Raw genomic sequence first — 20,631 nt, 5'->3', positions numbered from 1 at the left:
TGTATATGTAATGGCTATTAACACCAGAAGGTAATTGTCCCAGTTTAATAATTGTCATCATGTTACTGTGCTGACTGGGTTTTGGAAGAAGGGTGTTTCAACAGGGAACTGGTAAAGCTCAGCAAATTTTAAGATTGTGCCTTGTTATCAGAAATTGGCTACTTTGGGAAGGGTGAAACACAGAGAACAAAGTTCAATCTTCAACATGTAATCTCTGTGCTGGTTGCATGATAAATCCAAGCAAACACTTCCTTCTAGGCTAGGCCATGACTTTAACGAGTGCACGAGTAGACTAGGGAGGCTACTCTTCTTTTTTGTCGATCGAGCCACTTTCATGGGCGGGTTGTCCCTCGCTGCTGCGTTCTTTTAAGCTATGGATTGTTGAATCTTCAAAGCAACTTCGTACCTCCTATTAGGATCAGTCTCACTAAATCAAATATCCAACACCAGAAACTGAACGTTTTGTCGATTGAAAGAAGTTAAGAGAGATTAAAAGAAAAGGGATGAGGACTGCCAATGCTGAAGTTAATGAAATGAATAACGTCATAACAAAAGGGCAGCCCGGTGCACTTAAGCTCCCGCTATGCACAGGGTCCGGGGAAGGGCCCGACCACAAGGGTCTATTGGACGTAGCCTTACCTTGCATTTCTGCCAGAGGCTGTTTCCAAGGCTTGAACCCGTGACCTCCTGGTCACATGGCAGCAACTTTACCAGTTACTCCAAGGCTCCCCTTCAATAACGTCATAACAAGAAGCTCAAAATTTGACAGTAATATAAAAGCAATTAGACCTAGTTACAAGTCTTGCACCATCCTCGTGATATATTTCGAGTAGAATAGGTTTCAGCAGACTGTAAGATATGGGTGTACTCCTTTCTTGCTTATCTTTATCAAATTTGTAAATTCACAGCAAAAAATAACTAGCTCAGTCAAGGGGAAAATCACAAAACAACTTCTCTGCTTTGGTTCATCAAATCAGAACTAGTCTTTAAGAAACCATTGTGTTTTAAAGCAACACTAAATTCTGTGTCAACTATAAATTCCTGAAATGGCATTTCATGTCAAATTCGGCAAGATACTACTGATCTAGTTTCTCAATGTGCCAGCACAACTTTGAAAACAAAAATCTCATAGCCAACATCAGTTGTTTTAACAAGTAAAACTCTTGACAGATCAAATAAGAGACACGAGCCAAAGTGTTGTAAAGGATACAGATTGTACCTTCAATTTTAATGTATCTACGGAAGCTTTCAACAAAAAAATGTATTTTCAAACATGATTAGGTATTGGTAAAATAGAATTACTCCGAGGATCAATGACAAACTGCAGTCACTTCTAGACCTTCACCTTCCAAACCATCTTACGCCTGTTGTACCAGCTGTTTCTATCACCATCCATTTGGTTCTTCTTTTCTGTAAATGAGCACTCGTCACCACGTCTACCTTTACCATTCGTTTCCAGCTGACGATTACGCCTTCTCATTCTATTCTCTAACCTTAAACCTCTTAGAGCTCGGACCCGCTTCTCGATCTCCAAAGCTTGAGAGAAGTTCCAGATCCTGACAACACCTTCTTCACCAGCACACACAATTCGGTTAGATCCAACATCCACCGCAAACAAATTGCTCCCAAAACCATGTAGCATTCTTTGTGGTGGTTCGACATTGTCAACCAGATTAACAGCTTTAGAAGAATTATTCAGTGTGGAATTCCGGCTTGTTCTCAACAGCTTTCTCACATCAATAAGTGAAAGTTTTCCATCACTTGAAGCTGAAACAAGCCAAGGGAACTCAAATGCAAGAGAGTAAACAGCACTCGAGTGAGGAATCCAAGTTACAACCCGCCTGACATGGTATGTAGCATTTCCAAAGATTTCAAACATGTGAATAGCTCCATCTTCACCACCAGTGAACAGAAGCTTCCCGGTGTGGCTTCGCGCCAGAGAGTAAGTGTAACCAGCATGAGCATTGTTAATGATAGCAAGTTTTGACCCACTATTAGTATCCCAAACATATAGATCCGAGCCTGCTGTGCTTGCCACAGTTGTATCATGGGGAGCAAGATTCCAAACCCAGTCACTGTGTATCAAAACTTTCAAACACTCCAGGGAAGATCTATCCCAAACACGAATACTCATGTCCCATGAACCACTATACATCTTATTGAAATCCAACGCAAGGCATGTTATTGGCCCATCATGTTCCCAAACTTGGAATTCCATATTCTGGTTCTGAGGTGCTCTAAGATCAAACAAATGAGGATTTTCGTCATTCGCTTTCCAACCATGTATGAATCCACCAGTACCCGCAGCTACTAACAGCCTTGAATCAGCTGCAACTGCACGGATAGTGCAGCCAAGAGGGTCAGATGAGGCAATTGACAAGCCTTCTTCTAAGTCCCACATTCGCACTATTTGATCGTAACCTGAAGTAAACACAAGCTTCTTTGAAGATAAAACAAAAACTGTTCTAACATCCTCGGTATGACCATACAACATATCAATAGTATAGCGTCCCATGAATGTTTTACTCCGGAACTCTCTCTCCACAAACAGCTCCTTCCACGACTTCTCATCTGAATGCCCTGCACCAAAAGATGCCTGCAATATTGGCTGCCCCCACCTCTCACAATAGAACTCCTTCCACACATGGTGCTCCGATGCAAGCCTATACAATAACGTACTAGCACACGAAACAATACCTAACTCCTTCGGTTCTAACAAATTAAGTATTTCCGAGATCAATGCCGGAGGAAGCTCAGTAATAGACTGACAATTAGGAACAACCTCATTAACGGTAATCAACTCTTCACATTTTGAATTCACAACACCACCTTTAGCATCTAGTTTACATAAAAGTGTTCTTTTCTCCGAATCTAATCCCAGATTATCTCGATTCTTAGAGGATTCAATTGAACAAATTCTCAAACTCTCAGAACCTTTTTGGCATTCAAATGCCATAAAAATAGCTCCCTAAAACTCAAGAACACAGTAAGAGAGCTCAAATACCCAAAACCTAAAACCAATTGAACACCAAAAATTGGGGAAAAATTCAAAAACTAAAAATTGAGAAAGACCCAGAAATTCTAATACAACCCTAATTAAATTTCAACAAACAGCTGTAGAATCAACCTCTACAGATGAAAAACACTTCTGTATAACCCCAAAAGAGATATAAAGTATATCTGAACAGATCGCAAAAGAGAAAATAAATGGAGAATCGAATTGAGTATATACCTAAGTTATTATAGTACCTAAAAAGGGAGCTATTCTTTTTGCAAATTGCTGCGCATGAATTAGGGTTTTGAATATTTGGGGAAAAGTTACGAGAGAGACTTACAGAGACATCGAGATCTACGGTGAAAACGGACGGTGGGACATGACTTTGTGGTGCGTGATAGTTTTGGAAGGTAAATTTCACAGATGATCGCGTAATTATAAATATTTTGAATTAGATTTGAGTTAAATTTGGATTAAAGTTACCTAGCATTTGGATGAAATTTGAGTAAAGCTTGGATTGAAATTTTAATATACCATGATCGTAATTAATTTATTTTTTTGTGCTACATCGTCAATTGTGATGATATTTAATTTATTTGGATCATTATCATTTCATATAAAAATGTGTGTCTTTGAAATTTTGATAAGGGGTATTAATGAAATCTTTCTTTATAATTTTATTTTCATATATTAAATATCTCAGTCTTCACTTATTGGATCAAAACTATCTTTAACAAAGATTACATGGTTGATGGTAAGTAATTCCTTAAAGTTCTTGTATTTAGTCTATCATTATTAGGTAGTTATTCTTTCATTATCAAAGATTACATGGTTGATGGTAAGTAATTCCTTTGGTTCATTTTACTTATCATGTTTTGTTTTATATATTCGTTCAAAAAAATACTAACTAGAGATAATTTCACTAAATTGTCTTTATTTATTATTATTTTTTAAATTGATATTTTTCTCATTTGCATCATATTAATATATCTTCATGTTTATGATCAAGTAAAAGTAAAAATAGATGATTGATTTTATCTTAATTTTTTAAAATAACAATTTTACTTTGCATAATCTATTTTTTAGTAAAGGGGACAAGTAAAACAAATCAGAGGTAATAACAATCGGTATTTAATTAGAAATTTCAAATTTAACTTGTAAAAATAAAATTATTTTTAATAAATAGTTATGGAATCTCCATGAATATAATTAGTTTTCTTGATCTATCCAATCAATTTTAAAGTAAACTTATTTTTAATAGAAAACACATTTACTTTTAAAGTGATACTTCCAACCAAAAGATGGACGTAGAACTTTAAATTAATGGGTGGTAAATAGCCATTAATTTAGATTAGTTATTTTATAAGTTTGGGTGTTCAATCAATATTCTTTTTATTACTAACTTTTCATACAAAAATAAAAAATCGACTAAAGATAAAGAATCGACTAAACTAACTTAAGAAGCTCTTTTGACAGAGAATTATTATATACTTTTTGTTTCAAAAAAAATCTTTAAAAAGCTCATACAAAATCGCTTTCACAATCTTCACTCCAAATCGCTCATGAAAAAAATTAAAACATAATATCTATGTTTATACGCAACTTTAAATTTAAATACTAATTTCAACTTAAAAATATATATTACGAGTATTTTTTCTTTTTCAAATTTCACAATTCTCAGGCCTAAATGTTCACTGAGTACTCCAACTTTCACATAGATGTGTTAGAAAAATAGAATTTTTGAGTATGAAAAATTTACTCCGTGTGTTAGAAAATAGAATTATTAACTAAAACTGATTTAATTTAAATGATTTTTATTTATTTGTTGATCTCAGTTAATATAATATTTTTTTCACCATATTTATAATTCTCTCCACACTTATCAAGCATAAATAAAAGTAAGAATTAATAATTAATTATATCTTATTTTTTTTAAATAATAGCTATTTTGTAAAGCAAGACAATTAAATGGATCGAGGACGGCGTGTGTGTGTGTGGTGGTGGTGGGGGGGGGGGGGGCAGTCACAACAAAAAGGAATTCAATACAACAATATCTTTAGGTATGTAAGTAGAGTTTAAAGATAGTATATATCGTATACCTACTTCAACTGAGGTAAAATAATTATTTTTATAAGTCACCATTCTCTTGAAGAAATTACTTATCTATTGTAATTCTGTCAATTTTAGGTTTATTCTCAAAAAAAAATTATTTTTAAGAAAAGATCGACTAAAGAAAAGTGTTTAATGTAAATAGAAAATAGAAATTCTTTTATAAATACAATTGATGACTGAAAAGGTCGGTCACCTCCATACGTTAGTTTTGTCTCACAAGAACACGCCACACACTAGCCTTTTTTCTATATATAGCAAATACGTAGAGAGCGACTATACTTACACGAAGCTAATATTTGAATTTATAATTTTGTGAATCGTTTTTTTATAAAATATTATTGCACAATACTTGAGTACAACAACAACAACCCAGTGAAATCCCACAACATGGGGTCTGGAGAGGGTAGAATGTACGCAGACCTTACTCCTACCAAGGTAGGACGGCTGTTTCCTGGAGACTCTCGGCTCAGTAAAAGCATAAATGCATAAAAAAAATGTTATAATAGAATATATATATTATAATAGAATAATGTTATAAAGAGTATGTGGCTAAATGAATGGCATTGTTATTATAGGTAATTGTTGTAGAATAATAAATATAACATGAAAAATGAATTTTGAAGAAAATTAGAATGTTATAGAGAAATATTGGTATGAAGAGGTTTGATGCTTAGATGTTTGTAACTGGATTTTAAGCGAGTCATTCGCACAGATACCTCTATTTTGGATGACGTTTAATTTTTGTCTTCAATACTTTAAGTAATAAATAAGTGATCAAAAATATTCTTGCCATTAAAATAACAAACAACTTTTTACAAGGCAAATTTATATTTTTCATATCATATTATCTATCAAGTTATGCCGTAAGCCATAACAAATTTATACCCCTAACACTGAAACAACAATTATTTTTTGGTGCTATAAGTTTATATTTTCATATAGTTTTTACCATCTTCACATTAGCTCTCAATTTAACGGTATACGGCGTAATGTGTTAAAAAAAACCCGTAAATTCACGAATATATTTTTCCATCTCACACTAGCTCTCACTTTTTTCTCTCTCTAAAAATAATAAAGAATATATGCCCCAAAATTCACAACTCTAATTTTTTAACATTATAACAAGTTATGAAAAATACTACATACCTTATGTCACATAATTTAACTTTTACAAAATTTGTGTCGAACAAATTAAGTCTAAATAGATAAGACTATGTTGGTCCACATATTTATATTAAAGGAATAATAAAAATTAAAATTAAACACCTTTAAATATAAAGAAATCAAAAATTAAAGGTAATCCACGCAAAAGCTGAGTTTAAACCTATGAAGTAACAGATTTATAGAAATAAATTATAAAGTATTGGGTTGTAATTGAAGCTTGAGACTCCAAAAAGTAAAAAGTTGTTTGATGTCTTAAGACATCTTCCATCTATAACATCAAATTTTATATTAAAATATTACTACGATAACAATAACAACAATCTAGTGAAATCCCATAACGTGGGGTCTGGGGAAGGTAAAGTGTACGCAGACCTTACTCTCACGAAGGTAGGACGGTTGTTTTCGAAAGACCCTCGGCTAAATAAAAGCATAAAAAGTGGTTAGATAAGGCTAAGAAGTTCAAAGCGATATGAGAAAGCAAATAACGAGATCGAAACAGATAAAAAAGAGTAATCAAAGTACAGAAAGTAATAAATAATAACATAAATCAGAGCACAAGAAATTATAGTGCGCTAATGCGCCTACTAATAAGGGAGAACAACAAGACTACGTATTGGCCTTCTACCCTAATATGGGTCCTCCACACCCTCCTATCTAAAGTCATGTCCTCGGTAAGCTGTAGCTGCGCCATGTCATGTCTAATCACCTCTCCCCAATATTTCTTCAGCCTACCCCTACCTCTTCTGAAACCATCCATGGCCAACCTCCCACACCTCAGCACTAGGGCATCTGTGTCTCTCCTCTTCACATACCCAAACCATCTCAGTCGCATTTTTCACATCTTGTCTTCCACCGAGGCTACTCCTACCTTGTCGCGAATAGCCTCGTTTCTAATCCCGTCGCTTCTGGTATTCTCACACATCCATCTCAACATTCTCATCTCGGCAACTTTCATCTTTTGAACATAAGAAACCTTAACTGACTAACATTCCGCCCCATATAACTTAGCGGTCTAACCACCACTTTGTAGAATTTGCCCTTAAGTTGTGGTGGCACCTTCTTGTCACATAGCACACCGGAAGCGAGCCTCCATTTCATCCACCCTGCCCCAATATGGTGTGTGACATCATCGTCAATTTCCCCGCTGCCTTGCATGATAGACCCAAGGTACTTGAAACTACTTTTCTTTTGGATGGCCTGGTCACCAAGCCTAACTTCCGCTCCAACCTCCTGAGATGTCTCACTAAACTTTCACTCTAAGTACTCCGTCCTGGTCCTGCTCAGCTTAAACCCTTTAGACTCCAATCCTCCAGCTTAGCGTTAACTCCCCTACGAGTCTCATCGATCAGGACTATGTCGTCCGCGAAAAGCATAAACCATGACACCTCACCTTGAATTTGTCGTGTCAAACCATCCATCACCAAGACAAATAAAAATGAACTGAGAGTTGATCCTTGATGCAACCCCAACCCCATCACAACTGAGAAGTGCTCTGAGTCCCTTCCTACTGTCCTTACCCTGATTTTGGCACCCTCATACATGAGGTGATATGTTGTGCATAAATAACCAAACCAATAAATGAGTAACAACTCTTAAAGGCACTACTACATAAAACTTAGTTTTCTGAGATGAAGCATGTACAAAATCTTCCAGGCACGAATTATTAACATTTCAATTCTAGTGATGAGGCATGTACAAGCTGAGAACTGCATCTTTCTAACAGTGCAATAAGTGTTGTTTATCCTGTAATTCTGCATCTGATTGATGCTTTTTGACGAAATACCTTACTTCATCAAAAAAAAATGTTTATAGGCCGAAGTTCAACAGTGATACATATAATTGGGAGAGAGAGAGAGGGATGATACCACACAGGCTAAAACTAATGCACAAACAAAGAGCGGTCCCCCGAAGCCCTCCTGCAAACCAACAGCCACAGCTAGAGCAATTACAGTTGATGAATGGTGATGGCATTCCACCAGATCCAACAAGTTGCTTATATTAAACTACTATTAATATTATTTTAGTGTTAATCAATTCGAACTATTAAATTAAATTTTACGCTAAAAAAATATATTCTCTTTATATTCTTCTTTCTTTAATATTATATTATTATTTTTTATTTTATTTATATTATTATTTAAAGTACGTTATGTTATATTATTTGTCTAATAATTTATTATATTTGTATTTTTAATTTTTGCGAGGATTAATTATGGCTATATCCAATTATAATTTATAGTCGAATTAATATAAATTATATATATATATTTACATAAAAAATAATTAAGTATACAATAGATTTAATTAAAACATACAATTTATATAATCTTACTTGCTAAAAAATTGATTTGTGAGGTGATTAGACATTTAACATGTGTCCAAACAACTTTACAGCTAAATTTAAGGATATAATGATTTAATATTTTCCAAACTAAATTGAATAATTAGTAACCCAAATTATTCGGTAACTTCAAATTTCAAATACAAAATAAAATAATTAGTAACCTAGATTATCCGGTAAATTCAAATTTCAAATTTTTAAACTTCAGTTTTCACATTTCTAAACGTATTTATATGTCTGCTATATACATGATTAATCAATTTAATTTACTGAGTAAAATAATAAATTTAATAATAAGAATCACAAAAATCGGAAATATATATCATTTAATCACGTTAAATAAAAAAAAAAGGAATAATTATTGTTATACCCCAAAAAATGAAACTATTTACCATTGCATATCTCATTACTTTCATACCCCTTGTTTTTACTCTGATAGCATCGGGGTATATAATATACTCTGATAGCATCAAGTAGTTTCGCTGAAATCTCTTCCTTCTTTATACTCTGATGGTATCAAAAAAGAGCTGACATCAGCATGACGTCATACGGGAAATTAAAAAGAAAAAAATGGGGTAAGAGGGGGTAAGAGGATAAATAATTTGGGTCATCGTAATTTTCCCATAAAACAATATATGCCAGTTTATTTGTTTTGTGTTCATTTATTTGGTGCAAACGTTATGGGTGGAATAATTTTTTTTTGGAAAAACTATAAATATTAATACATATTTAAATTAAATAGCTATAGTTTACCTTTTTAAAATTATATGAATACACTTATAATACAAAAAACAAAATCAATTAATATTCCATAATAACTATTTATTTTAATTATATATATTAATAATCAAATATTAAAATAAAAAATTAATCCTACCCCCATAATAAATCTGGACCTTTTTTCAAGCGCTGATTCCATAGGTTTGTTACTTTGTATTCAATGCTTTCTCTTTCCATATCAATCTAACATATCTTTTCATTCGTTGTCTCCTTTGCTGCTTTTTTTTTCTTCATCTTTTCCTTTTTATGGAATAGTTTAGTTTTCACTTTAATGTTGTATTTGCAGTCCAAATCTCTCACAGGAATCAGTCATTTTCATAAGTTGTTTTAGAAAAATCACATCTTTTTCTTTTTCCCCATAGTTGTATAGTCAAATTGATTGGAATACTACTTGTATAAATTAAAAAAAAAAAGTTACACGAGCTCTGGACACTCAAAAAAAATACACATAATTTCAATTAACATTGATTGTGGTGCTGTGGTGGGACTGCTTCACTCTTAATCAGAGATCTCGAATTCGAGCCTATGGGTATGAAAATAATCATGTTGGGAGCTGGTACTTAAACTTATTCGGTATACTAATGTATTTATACTTTAACATGTCTACTTTAACTTGTTAGTTATAATAACACTTTAACTTTCTTACTATACTAATACTTTAACATGTTTGATACTCTGATACTTTAACTTATTCAGTATAACTAATACTCTAACTTGTTTATTATACTAATATTTTAACATGTTCGATATACTTATACTTTAACATATCTGATATACTAATACATTATTCGTGGAGACTTGAATACAAAGTATTCCTACGTGACATGTATATCTATATTAGTAATTGTTATTAATAATGGAAAGTTGAGAGATTTAGGGACATAATTATAGAGAATTAGTTATTGTAATTGATATTACATCATTTAAATACATAATATATTATTAATAATTGTATGTCTGTGTAAATCAATGAAAAAAATATATATACATATATTCAGCTGTTTTAGAAGTGTAGCCATTATTTATAAATATGATACTTATAACTATCCAATTTTAATAACCCCTTAGATATAGCTATTTATGTAAGTTTCTCAAAAAAATTCTCCCAAAATTTCACATTTTAAACATTGCACCATGGGAGAAAGGCCTTATTATTATTATTATTATCCAATTAAATTACAAACAGTTGTCAAAGATTGACCTCAATATTTTATTTTATTTTATTTTTTGAATTTTGGACTCTTTTTTTTTTTTTTAGATTTTTTTTTTCTTCCACCCATTCCAAATTGTCTTTCACGTAAGATGACCATGCTACTTTGTCCAACATCTTTTTGTTTTTTCACTTAATATTTATATAAAAAAAAAGAAAAAAGTTTTCAAAATTGTTCCTTTAAGTGAAAGTATGTAATGACTACTAGCTTTTAATCTTATAGGATAGAATAGAAAAGAATAATATATATATATATATATATATAAAGAGGGGTAAAAGGGCCCCCTACAAGTTTCTATTTTTCATAATGCATGTTTTTTTTTTTTTCCAAATAGGTAGACATCTTTTTTGGACTACCAAATAAACGAAAAGCTGGTATTGAATATACTATAGTCAATAAATGGTAAATACTTACCAACAAGAGGTGCAGTGGAGTAGCAAGTACTTTTTCATTCTTAATTAAGAGGTTTCGGGTTTGAATTTCTTTGGATACGGAGTCGCTTTTGTTAGGGAGCACATTGGACTTCCCGATGCGAATCCGAATTTAGTTGGACTCCAATGTGGGATCGGACATCGGGTGGAAAACCAAAAAAAAAGGTAAATACTTTTTTATTTTTAACTAGATTTGTCATATTTGAATCTAGAATCACATTTATTAAAATGCTTTATTTTTCAATATGAAATTTTTTGATATAAATCTCAATTTAATCGAATTCAATACAAACATTTGACATCAGATTGGAAATCAAAATGGAAATCCTTTATAGGTTCCTCCATAGGATAATAGACAATTATTTTTCAAATGAAACATGAATTTAGGTTGCCAAAATAGAATTTTTATGAAATTTATTTGAGGTGATGAAAGGAATTATAATAATTCTTATAAAGCAAGAAAAAAATGACACTTTTTTTTACCCATTTATAAAAAAAAAGGAAAAAAATAATAAATTCCCCTGGTCTGGCTTTCTTTAGACAAGTTCCAAACCCCTTAACAACAATAGTAAAACATATGTGGACAATAATACAAATATAGAAAAAGACACTTTATCTCTATACTAGTATTAATTAATGTAAAAAGACTTAAACTGCACTATTGTAATTAATTATATTCTTCTGACTATGTTCCCCAAGTGGGGTAAGTTTGGTGTGACTAAAGGGATTATTAAACTTTCCTTTTTTAAATCAAACACACTCTTCACTAAACTTCCTTTGTTCATGGTAATTATTGCTTAATTAAAATCATTCTTTGTAAGTATGTATTAATTAATTAACTCTACCTTTCTAATCACCCCTCCTTAATTAAATAGGATTACTATATTAAATTAACCACTTATCCCCCATCAAACATTCCAAAAATAATTAAACACATCTTTTAGTAAAACTCTAGAACATTAAATTTTCTTTCACACCCCAATGTAGAACTTTTCATTTATTTTTTCTCAAGGTTAAATTACAGAATTATTGAACTAACTATTTTACAAAAACTTAGCATTTATTATATCTCTTTGTTATTTATAATTTATTATATTTTCACCTAGTTATCACTTATAAATGAGTATTAAACAATCAAACAGAATTCATAAACAATTGATAAGTGAGATTTACTTCTCTATAAATACTTTTAGTATAAATTGAGAATTCGAGATGTGTGAAAGATAAATTGCCAAATTTTATATTAACTAATAGAGTAAATATTTGAATCATATAAAAAATAAATAGGTACATCATTAATTATTTCTCGCATGAAGAAGGAAAAAAAATCATAAACAACAAAATTCTTGAATAATAAATGAAACTCCAATTATTTTTACCCATTTATTGTCATGTTGTAGGTCCCATAATTTCTACAACTAGCTCAATCATTTAGTTATAAATAAATAATCAAACCAAATGCATATTACTTTCTTCATCCATTTTTATTTATTTAACACCCTTTAAGAAATAATAACTCGAATGACAATTTTGCTACATCATTCATGGAATATAATAAATCTATTACATTGAGAAATGATTATAATTAATTATAAAAGTAAATTAAAAAATAAGTGATATATTATCTCTTAATATTTTAAATTGAATAAATAAAAATGAACATCCATTAAAATAGTACTATCTTCATTTCAAAATAAGTAAACTATTGAGGCAATATACACCCTTTAAGAAAAAACATTTAGGATATAAATAATTTAACGAAGAATCATAAATATGAACAATTAGTTTTCTTGAAATTATCACCTAGAAAATGTAAATAAGAGTCAAAAATAAAAGAAAATTTTAATAACAACAATTCACTTATTTTAAACTATAAAAAAAATTCAATAATTCACTCATTTTAAATAAAATGAAGAAATGAAGAAAGTAATTAATACTTTAGTAGTTAATTCTTTTAAACCCACAGAGATTAATTAATTCATTAACCATGAATATAAATGATTAAACCCCACCACATAAAATAAACGAGTGAATAATAAATACTTAATTTATTAAGAAAACTCCCCACATGTTAAAATCTCAATATTTTTTAATTTTTGGTTACAAGCTGGTCCAAGATTTTCTCTGTCTAGAAAATTTCGAAATCTTTCTTCACAAGTGCTATTGCCCATTGCTACGCGTAGTTGTTGAAGAGACTAGAGAGAGAAAAAGAGAGAAAATGGCGGAAAAAAGTTAAAGGGGAAAAGAGAAAAAGATCCCAATAAATCAAGCAAAAAAAAAAGGAAAAAAAGTTGCAGAAAAAAGAAACTTTCTTTGCTTCAGTCTTTTTTCTTTCTTTGCTTTGTTTTTCCCCTTTTAATCTAAATGGTGTTGTGGTGTTAGCCATTCCTCATATTTCTCTTCTATATTTCCTCTTCTTTTGCCATCTATTTTGATTTTTTGTTTTCCTCTCTCATTTTTAACTTTTTTTTTTTGAAATTCCATATTCAGCTGACTGTCACCTTTTATATTTCTCTCTCTCTATTTTTTTTTAGTTTTTGTTAAAAATCTCGAAAAATAAGTGGATCTTGCTGCTACCCATTTCATTTTTTCACCGACCCATAAGCAGGGTTTCGAAAAAAAAGTGACCTTTTTTTTTGGCCCCCTTGTACCCCATTTCTGGATTCACATTTGAGTTTCTGGGTTTGGGATTTTTGGTGATGAATTTGAGGTTCATATTTGCGTGATCCATATTTAGGGTTTGGGTTTTTGATGATTTGGTATATTGAGGAGGGTTTAAGCCATTTTTTTTGTTTTTGGGTTTTTTCTGGGTTCAATTAGATTGAATCCTATTTAGTGTTTCTGAGTTTTGAAGGAACTGTGTAGTGGTCCAGTTACTTCAAAGAGTCCTTGGGCAACTTCACCAGCTTTCTTCATTCAGGTAAAAATTAAATGCAAAAAATGTAAATTTTGTGTTTATGCTTACTGTATGTTTTTTTTTTCCAGTCATGTTAGGGCTGTTAAATTGCTAAAATGCTAAGCATTTATTCATCATGATAATTTGTATTTTTGGAAATATATCATGATTTGATTGGTGTTTTAGTTGTTATAGTTTTATTGATTTGAGGGTTGGAGGGTTTTTATTTGTTAATACTATAAGTTTTATTGATTTGAGGGTTGGAGGGTTCTTATTTGTTAATTTGTATATTGCTTTTACAGTCATTTGATGACATATATCAACAATATTTGAGGCATTTTCACACATTGGATTTGACATTTCAGTATTTTTAAGCTGAGGTAAGCTGAGGAATCTAATAAAAGTGTGCATTTTGAGCTTTTTTTTGTTTATTGTTTATTCTGATCTTTGTTTACTCATAAATAGTTTTGCAAACCAGTGCCAATTGGTTCACGAGGTTCCCTATGTTCATTGATTTCGTTATCAGCAAAATTATTGATTTTGTTGGTCGATTCGAAGCTAAATGATTGGTTGATATTCTTCTCTTTATGTTGTTCAGTTGCTATACGGCTTACAAAGTATATATTTACTTGAGTTTTCGGACAAATCATTACTTTTTTTGTACAGATGGATGTTGAGCTAGTGTTTTCTTTGTACGAGTATGGGATTAAGGGGTATTTGATTGATTGATTTGGAGATAAAGAACTTGAACCCTCTCCTCGGCAGATTTCCTTCATTTTATTTCAAGAAGTTGTTGTGTCACACTATTTGGCAGCTAGATGTAATAAGGTGATGTGATGGCTTTTTAAAAGTTAGGTTCCCTGAATTATGTGTTCAGGAATTCAAGAATAGGCTGTATTTTTTGGAATTAATTTATGCATATCACGATTTTTGACTGGTCTCAAAATGACAAGTCTTTTTATCGAGTTGAGATGTAGGGGCTTCATTATTGGTGTTGCGGAAGTCCCTAAACTGTTAATATTGGAAGTTCCTTTTACCTTATTTCTTAGAGCAGCACTAATTTGTGTCATTTGCACACATTGTAGTTATTACATTTGACTTTTCAAACTTTTGAGGCTGATAAACTGGGAATTTTGAGTTTCTTTCTAAATGTTTGCTTAATTATAATTTGTGTGGAAGCTTGGATGTCTTTGTGTAGAAAAAGAGCACAAAGATTATGCTATGACTTGCATCAGGATCCTTACAAGTACCCAGATTTTTATTATGCCACTTCAATTGGTGGTTGTGATAAGGTGATCTGATGGGTTAGAAGTTTGGTACCCTGGGAAATTTCAGAATAGGTTATTCGTTTTTCATCATAAAATATTTTTCCATTTTTGTTACTATTATTTAAGAATCTCAATCTTTCTTTTAAAGATTGGCAGTTCCTTCATTGTAACTCATTTTTATAGTAAGCTCAACTGGCTTTTTCGTGAATGATGTCACTCCTCTTGGACGTGTTGCCCTTATTACTTCCCTTGATTTAGTTAGTAACAAACAATTTTATATCCCTTACATCCCCGTCACTATTGTTTACTTTTTCAACTTTTTAGGATATGAGTATGACAAGTGAAAGCGATGACAGGATGACATCACAAGATGGGATGGATTCGCCATCTGTCGAAGAAGCTTGTGGTGGAGGAAATACTGGAGGAGGTCTACCACTAAAAAAAGGCCCCTGGACTTCTGCAGAAGATGCAATTTTAGTGGAGTACGTCACGAAACACGGTGAGGGGAACTGGAATGCTGTCCAAAAGCACTCAGGACTTGCTCGGTGTGGTAAAAGTTGCCGTTTGCGGTGGGCCAATCACCTGAGACCAGATCTAAAGAAAGGTGCATTCACTCCTGAGGAAGAGCGGCGCATAATTGAACTGCATGCTAAGATGGGGAACAAATGGGCACGAATGGCTGCTGAGGTTTGTATCACCTGAAGATCTGATCTGTCATTGCCATCTATATATGCAAATGGCTTATTTCTCCTCATATGTTAATTTTATAATAAAATCCAAAATGTGATCAGATGTTATTATGTTAGCTAAATTATTCTCTAGAATTTGGTTAAATTGACAGTTCAAGATAAATTTTGGTAAAACAGCAAAGTTTTTATGTTTAACTTTCTGCCTCACCTACATGATTACAATTAATATACTCAAATCTTTTTATGGAAATTTTGTGAGTTACTTTCTTGGGAAGAAAAAAATAGTAACAAAACATTCATATGTAAAGCTTTTTTTGATTTTAAAAAAAAGAGAAGATCCTTGTCTTGAAATGATTTGACGCATTGCTATTATATAGAGGGCCGTTGAAATTTCATTTCCTAAAGTTGGTGAATTGTGCTAGTTTAAAAGCTTTGTATGTGCCCTTAAATAATCTGAACACCAGTTTATAATCACACATTCACGCTTCTGGGAAATGATTGTCCATCCTTTTACTTTTAAATTCTATTTCAATTATGTGTTTTAGCTGGTTGCTATACCTTCCATTAAATTTCAAAATCTAATTTGGATTGACAATCAATATTAGCACTTCCCAAACAATGTTTAATGGTCGTCGATAATTATTCTGCTTTTGGGAGAAGCAATTACAAGCTTTCAAGTGTGATGTCACTTACCTTTCAAAAAATCAACGTATAGGAACCAAAACTTGAATCAAGTTCTCTTTGTTTTTGTTTTTTTGAGAAGGAAAAGTGCTAACTTGAATCAAGTTTCAAGTGTGATGTCTAGGAGTCTTGCTTATTGCAAGTTTTTTCAAGTGTGATGTCTAGGAAGCTTGCTATATAGAAAAAGCAATCAATGTTCGTGCAGTCTGTATTCTTATTATGTGCTATCTGCCTGTTCTTAATTTTTTGGTGTGATGTATGGAAACCTTTCTTATTGCAAGTTTTAAACATTAGACATGCTTATCTTTTCCTTTCTGTTTTCTCCTGTTTGTTAATATTTGTATTCTCCTGTTTGTCAATAAGCTCTATGAACTTCTTATCTTTCGTTTTGCTATTTGTCGTCAAATATTGGGGAGTTGTTTGAAGTTATATCTGATCCTCAATGATTCTTGGTTGTAAGAGTATAAGACCGTGATCAGGTAATTCCACTAACATAGGAGACAAGCTGGTCAACTGTACTTTTTCTAGAACCGGTCTGGATGCTTGGTCCATCTGGTTGGAACGGGAAAGTGAATCTTGTATGCCTGATTATTGATTCAAAACGGGCGACTTAGCTTGGATTGTGTTATTCCCATCTATTTTTTTGTCAAGCTATTGCTCCATTATTTATAAATATAAAACCTTTCTCAGTCTTCATTGCTCAATAGGCTAAGCAGAAGAGACATGTATATCCTCTTGCCTGCCTCTCTTGAAAGAAATGTTCCAAGGCAACTCCCTTTAGGTGTTGGCCAGTTTGTTTTTTCATTTATTTCCTTATTTTTCTGTTTACAACATGTGCAAAAAAGGTGAATATTTGTTAATACTAGTGTAATTAGTGATATAAGTTATAACTATATCTCAACCCCCGATAGTGGGGACAATAATATTTTTGCAACTAATCGAAAAGAAAGTGGGAGTGGAGACAAAGATGTTGGTTTCATTTTTCCAACTTATCCACTTCCACAAGCAGTTATCCATAACCTTAGTTGACATTTAGGAGCTATATGTCTAGATATTCCGAAGGTATGTGCTGCTTATGATATATTATGAAACCTCTCTTTTTTCTAATGTATTGGATTTTATATTTGATGACGGATGTGGGTTCTGCTTTAGATCCTGATCAGGACATCAAATTTAAAATACTATGATATTATTTCGTATGTCCATTTGAGAAGTTCATTGTACTGTTGATGAAGTGGCATACTTGTAGTTTCTAGCGCTATTGTGTATTGGCATTGTGCTGTTTCTCTTGGGAGTAAAGCCAGTACTTTCTGATTAGCTGTCGTCTGCTGTACTCTTCTTGCATCTCTTCAACTCTTGATATGTCATCATTCTTAACACTGAGTGGTGAAAATGTGACTAGTCATGGCATGGTGAGAAGTGTTATGATATGAATGTAGAGCTTAGCAATGTTAATCATATAAGTTTTCGGAAACCAAGACGTAAAAGTGTCTGGCTCATTGGGATTCATCATATCACAAGGGACTTCTCTGTCTTAACATATCAATTACTATTTATATAATTCAATATTACACTTGGCAGTAATCTCCTGACATGGAATAGGAACTATCTTGATCCAGTGAGTAAAAAAGGTAGGGTATAATATAGAGAAAGGAAAAGTACTCATAGTGAATGCTTCATTGTTGGGACCCTGTGATAAATCTCTCCACTCTTCTGAGGCTTTTGTGGTGTTCCAAGTCCATTGTTTCGTCATAAGGTGCACATGATTTTGCTTTAGGTGGTTTTCCGCAATGTGTGTAGCCAGATATAAATAGTGCTTTGTGCTTGGTAGAACTTGTTTGTATGGGCATGTTTGAATAATGTTCTTCCTGGACTAGAAATGTGGATTTCCCCTCTTTTATCAGTGCATTTAGCTCTTCATCTTTTATGGATTTCAGACGAGTTTCTAAAATAACAACTGTGACCTCATCACATTATCAAATTGGAAATATTGTGGTATACCATTCATTATTGTTTAAATTCTAATGACCCTATTCTTCTCTTTTCAGTTGCCTGGGCGCACAGATAATGAGATAAAGAACTACTGGAATACCAGAATAAAGAGATGTCAGCGTGCAGGCTTGCCAATTTACCCTCCAGATATTTGTTTTCAATCGATTAGCGAAAACAAACAAAATGAGGAGTTGGGTACAGTTTCCTCTGTAGATACACAATATCCCGATTTCTTGCCAATGAACAATTATGAGATTCCAGCAGTGGAATTCAAAAGGTTGGAGTTCAATCAGCAGTTGTGTCCACCAGCACTTCTTGATATTCCCACTGGTGGTATACTTGATATTCCTGGAAGAAGCCTGTTGGCACAGGGTCTTAATTCTGCTTATTACAGTCGATCATTCCTCTCAACAGTGCATCCAGCCAAGCGTATACGAGGCTCAGAATCTCTGTTCTCTGGTTTAAATGGTGATTGTTCTCCATCAAAAAATGACGGTTCTTTTCCAACCTGCCATCAATATCAGGATCGTGGTTCTTTGCTTGCTCAGCCCATGGGATTTTCATCTTCATTTAATCAAAATTTAATATCTGATCATCACCCCTCATCCTTGGGTGTAATTCCTGGCAGCCATGCCTTTTTAAATGGCAACACCTCTTCTTCAGAGCCCTCATGGGCAAAGAAGCTCGAGCTCCCTTCACTCCAAAGTCCGATGACAAGCTGGGGCTTACTCTCTTCCCCTCTTCCTTCACTACAGTCTGTCGACACTTCAATTCAGTCCCCTCCAACTAAGCATACTGAATCATGCAATCTGTCACCTAGGAACAGCGGTCTGTTGGACGCTGTACTTTATGAATCACAAACTATGAGAGCTTCAAAGAGTATCTTGCACCAGGAGAATTCTGGTGATGTGATTGATAATTTATGTCCTGATCTCATTGAGACTGAACGGGAAACATATGGTGATCCAATCTCTCCTTTAGGTTATTCTGCTGCATCGGTGTTTAGTGAATACACCCCTACTAGTGGAAGCTCATCAGAGGAGCCCCAATTAGTGACAATGCCAGGTGAGACTGATTATTATAGTAACTTCTAACAGTTGAAAACATATAGTTTATGTAATTTGATTGTTTTATGGTGGTGAAGCTTGCAAGGTTAAGCAGGAGAAGTTTGATTTCGGACCCTATGATGGGAAGGACGACCCTTCAAACCTGATCATTTCCAGGCCAGACTACTTACTTGAATCCAATTGTTTTGGTTATATGCAAAACACTGTAAGACCCATCTGGCACTGAAATATGGCTCTGAACTTTTTGATGATTATACTCTGTTAGCCACATTATCAGGTCAAGGCTGTGGACATATGGTTATTGTGCACGGGATGCCAAGTCTATCATCTAGTCAATAAGCTCAACAAGATTATGGTACTTTTAACGACTTGCAAACATTTTTGTGATGCAAACTTTGATTGTTGTGTCAGCTATTAAACGACTATAGAAGACTGTAATATTTTTTTTTTATGTTAGATTGTCTTTAGATATTGAAACACAAAATACTGCTTGTATGCGGCTTTAAATTGCCCGCCTTTCAATTCCATTGTGTTTGACCACGAATGCAACACATCTCCTTTGTGCTGGGAGAGAAGTGACATTAGAGTTTGAAGTGTTGCTTTCTCTTATACTCCCTTTTCCTCCAAATGAATAGTTTACTTTCTGTTTTGGGTTATATTGGACATATGATAGAGGGTTGCAGGCAGCCCCAGACCTTAATGATTGAATGTGGTAATGAAAAGTTGTCTTAGAAGACGCACGTTTTTTGTGGAATCAATGCAGACTTAAAGATAGTCTGCAGCGGAAACAATGGGTTCATGAAGGCAACGATATCAAGCAGGGACTAATGTTTACTCACTGTTCTTACACTTACATTAGGATGTGGATGTATGTCATGAGCTCTATAATTGCTTTCCTAATTATTGGATGCAATGAATTTGTGATTGTGATATAGTCGATTAATTGAGATGTGTAGTTAATGAAAGTCTTGTGAAATTGTATCTAATAAAGTAGATCGGTATTT

At 32.9% G+C, this 20,631-nt stretch overlaps 2 protein-coding genes across 5 annotated transcripts; one reads left to right on the top strand and one right to left on the bottom strand.

Annotated features, from left to right (window-relative positions):
* Positions 1-1,110: 1,110 nt before the first annotated feature.
* LOC129901053 (F-box/WD-40 repeat-containing protein At5g21040-like) lies at positions 1,111-3,459 on the bottom strand. Its single transcript, XM_055976172.1, has one exon. It carries the CDS (start codon positions 2,954-2,956, stop codon positions 1,334-1,336), a length of 1,623 nt encoding a protein of 540 aa, XP_055832147.1. The 5' UTR covers positions 2,957-3,459; the 3' UTR covers positions 1,111-1,333.
* Positions 3,460-13,144: 9,685 nt separating this feature from the next.
* LOC129900925 (transcription factor GAMYB-like) lies at positions 13,145-20,206 on the top strand. Of its 4 annotated transcripts, none has more exons than XM_055976008.1 (5): positions 13,145-13,954; positions 14,233-14,310; positions 15,555-15,885; positions 18,617-19,625; positions 19,705-20,206. In XM_055976008.1, exons 3-5 carry the CDS (start codon positions 15,556-15,558, stop codon positions 19,851-19,853), a joined length of 1,488 nt encoding a protein of 495 aa, XP_055831983.1. In that variant the 5' UTR covers positions 13,145-13,954; positions 14,233-14,310; position 15,555; the 3' UTR covers positions 19,854-20,206. The 4 variants fall into 4 exon arrangements, with proteins under 4 accessions (XP_055831983.1, XP_055831981.1, XP_055831984.1 ...); XM_055976006.1 differs by having other exon boundaries at positions 15,523-15,885; XM_055976009.1 differs by lacking the exon at positions 14,233-14,310.
* The last annotated feature ends 425 nt before the right edge of the window (positions 20,207-20,631 follow it).

The sequence above is a fragment of the Solanum dulcamara genome, chromosome 8, assembly GCF_947179165.1.
Source record: "Solanum dulcamara chromosome 8, daSolDulc1.2, whole genome shotgun sequence".
Taxonomy (NCBI): Eukaryota; Viridiplantae; Streptophyta; class Magnoliopsida; order Solanales; family Solanaceae; genus Solanum; species Solanum dulcamara.
Note: the sequence above shows the minus strand (reverse complement) of the source record. Positions and strands in the feature narration are given on the sequence as shown.

Bases quoted from the DNA above. Each gene is read 5' to 3' on its own strand.
- LOC129900925 (XM_055976007.1), top strand. From the start codon at position 15,526: ATGAGTATGACAAGTGAAAGCGATGACAGGATGACATCACAAGATGGG. The intron at 15,886-18,616 runs GTTTGTATCACC...TTCTCTTTTCAG, and splicing joins GGGCACGAATGGCTGCTGAG to TTGCCTGGGCGCACAGATAA. The intron at 19,626-19,704 runs GTGAGACTGATT...ATGGTGGTGAAG, and splicing joins CCAATTAGTGACAATGCCAG to CTTGCAAGGTTAAGCAGGAG.
- LOC129901053 (XM_055976172.1), bottom strand. From the start codon at position 2,956: ATGGCATTTGAATGCCAAAAAGGTTCTGAGAGTTTGAGAATTTGTTCA.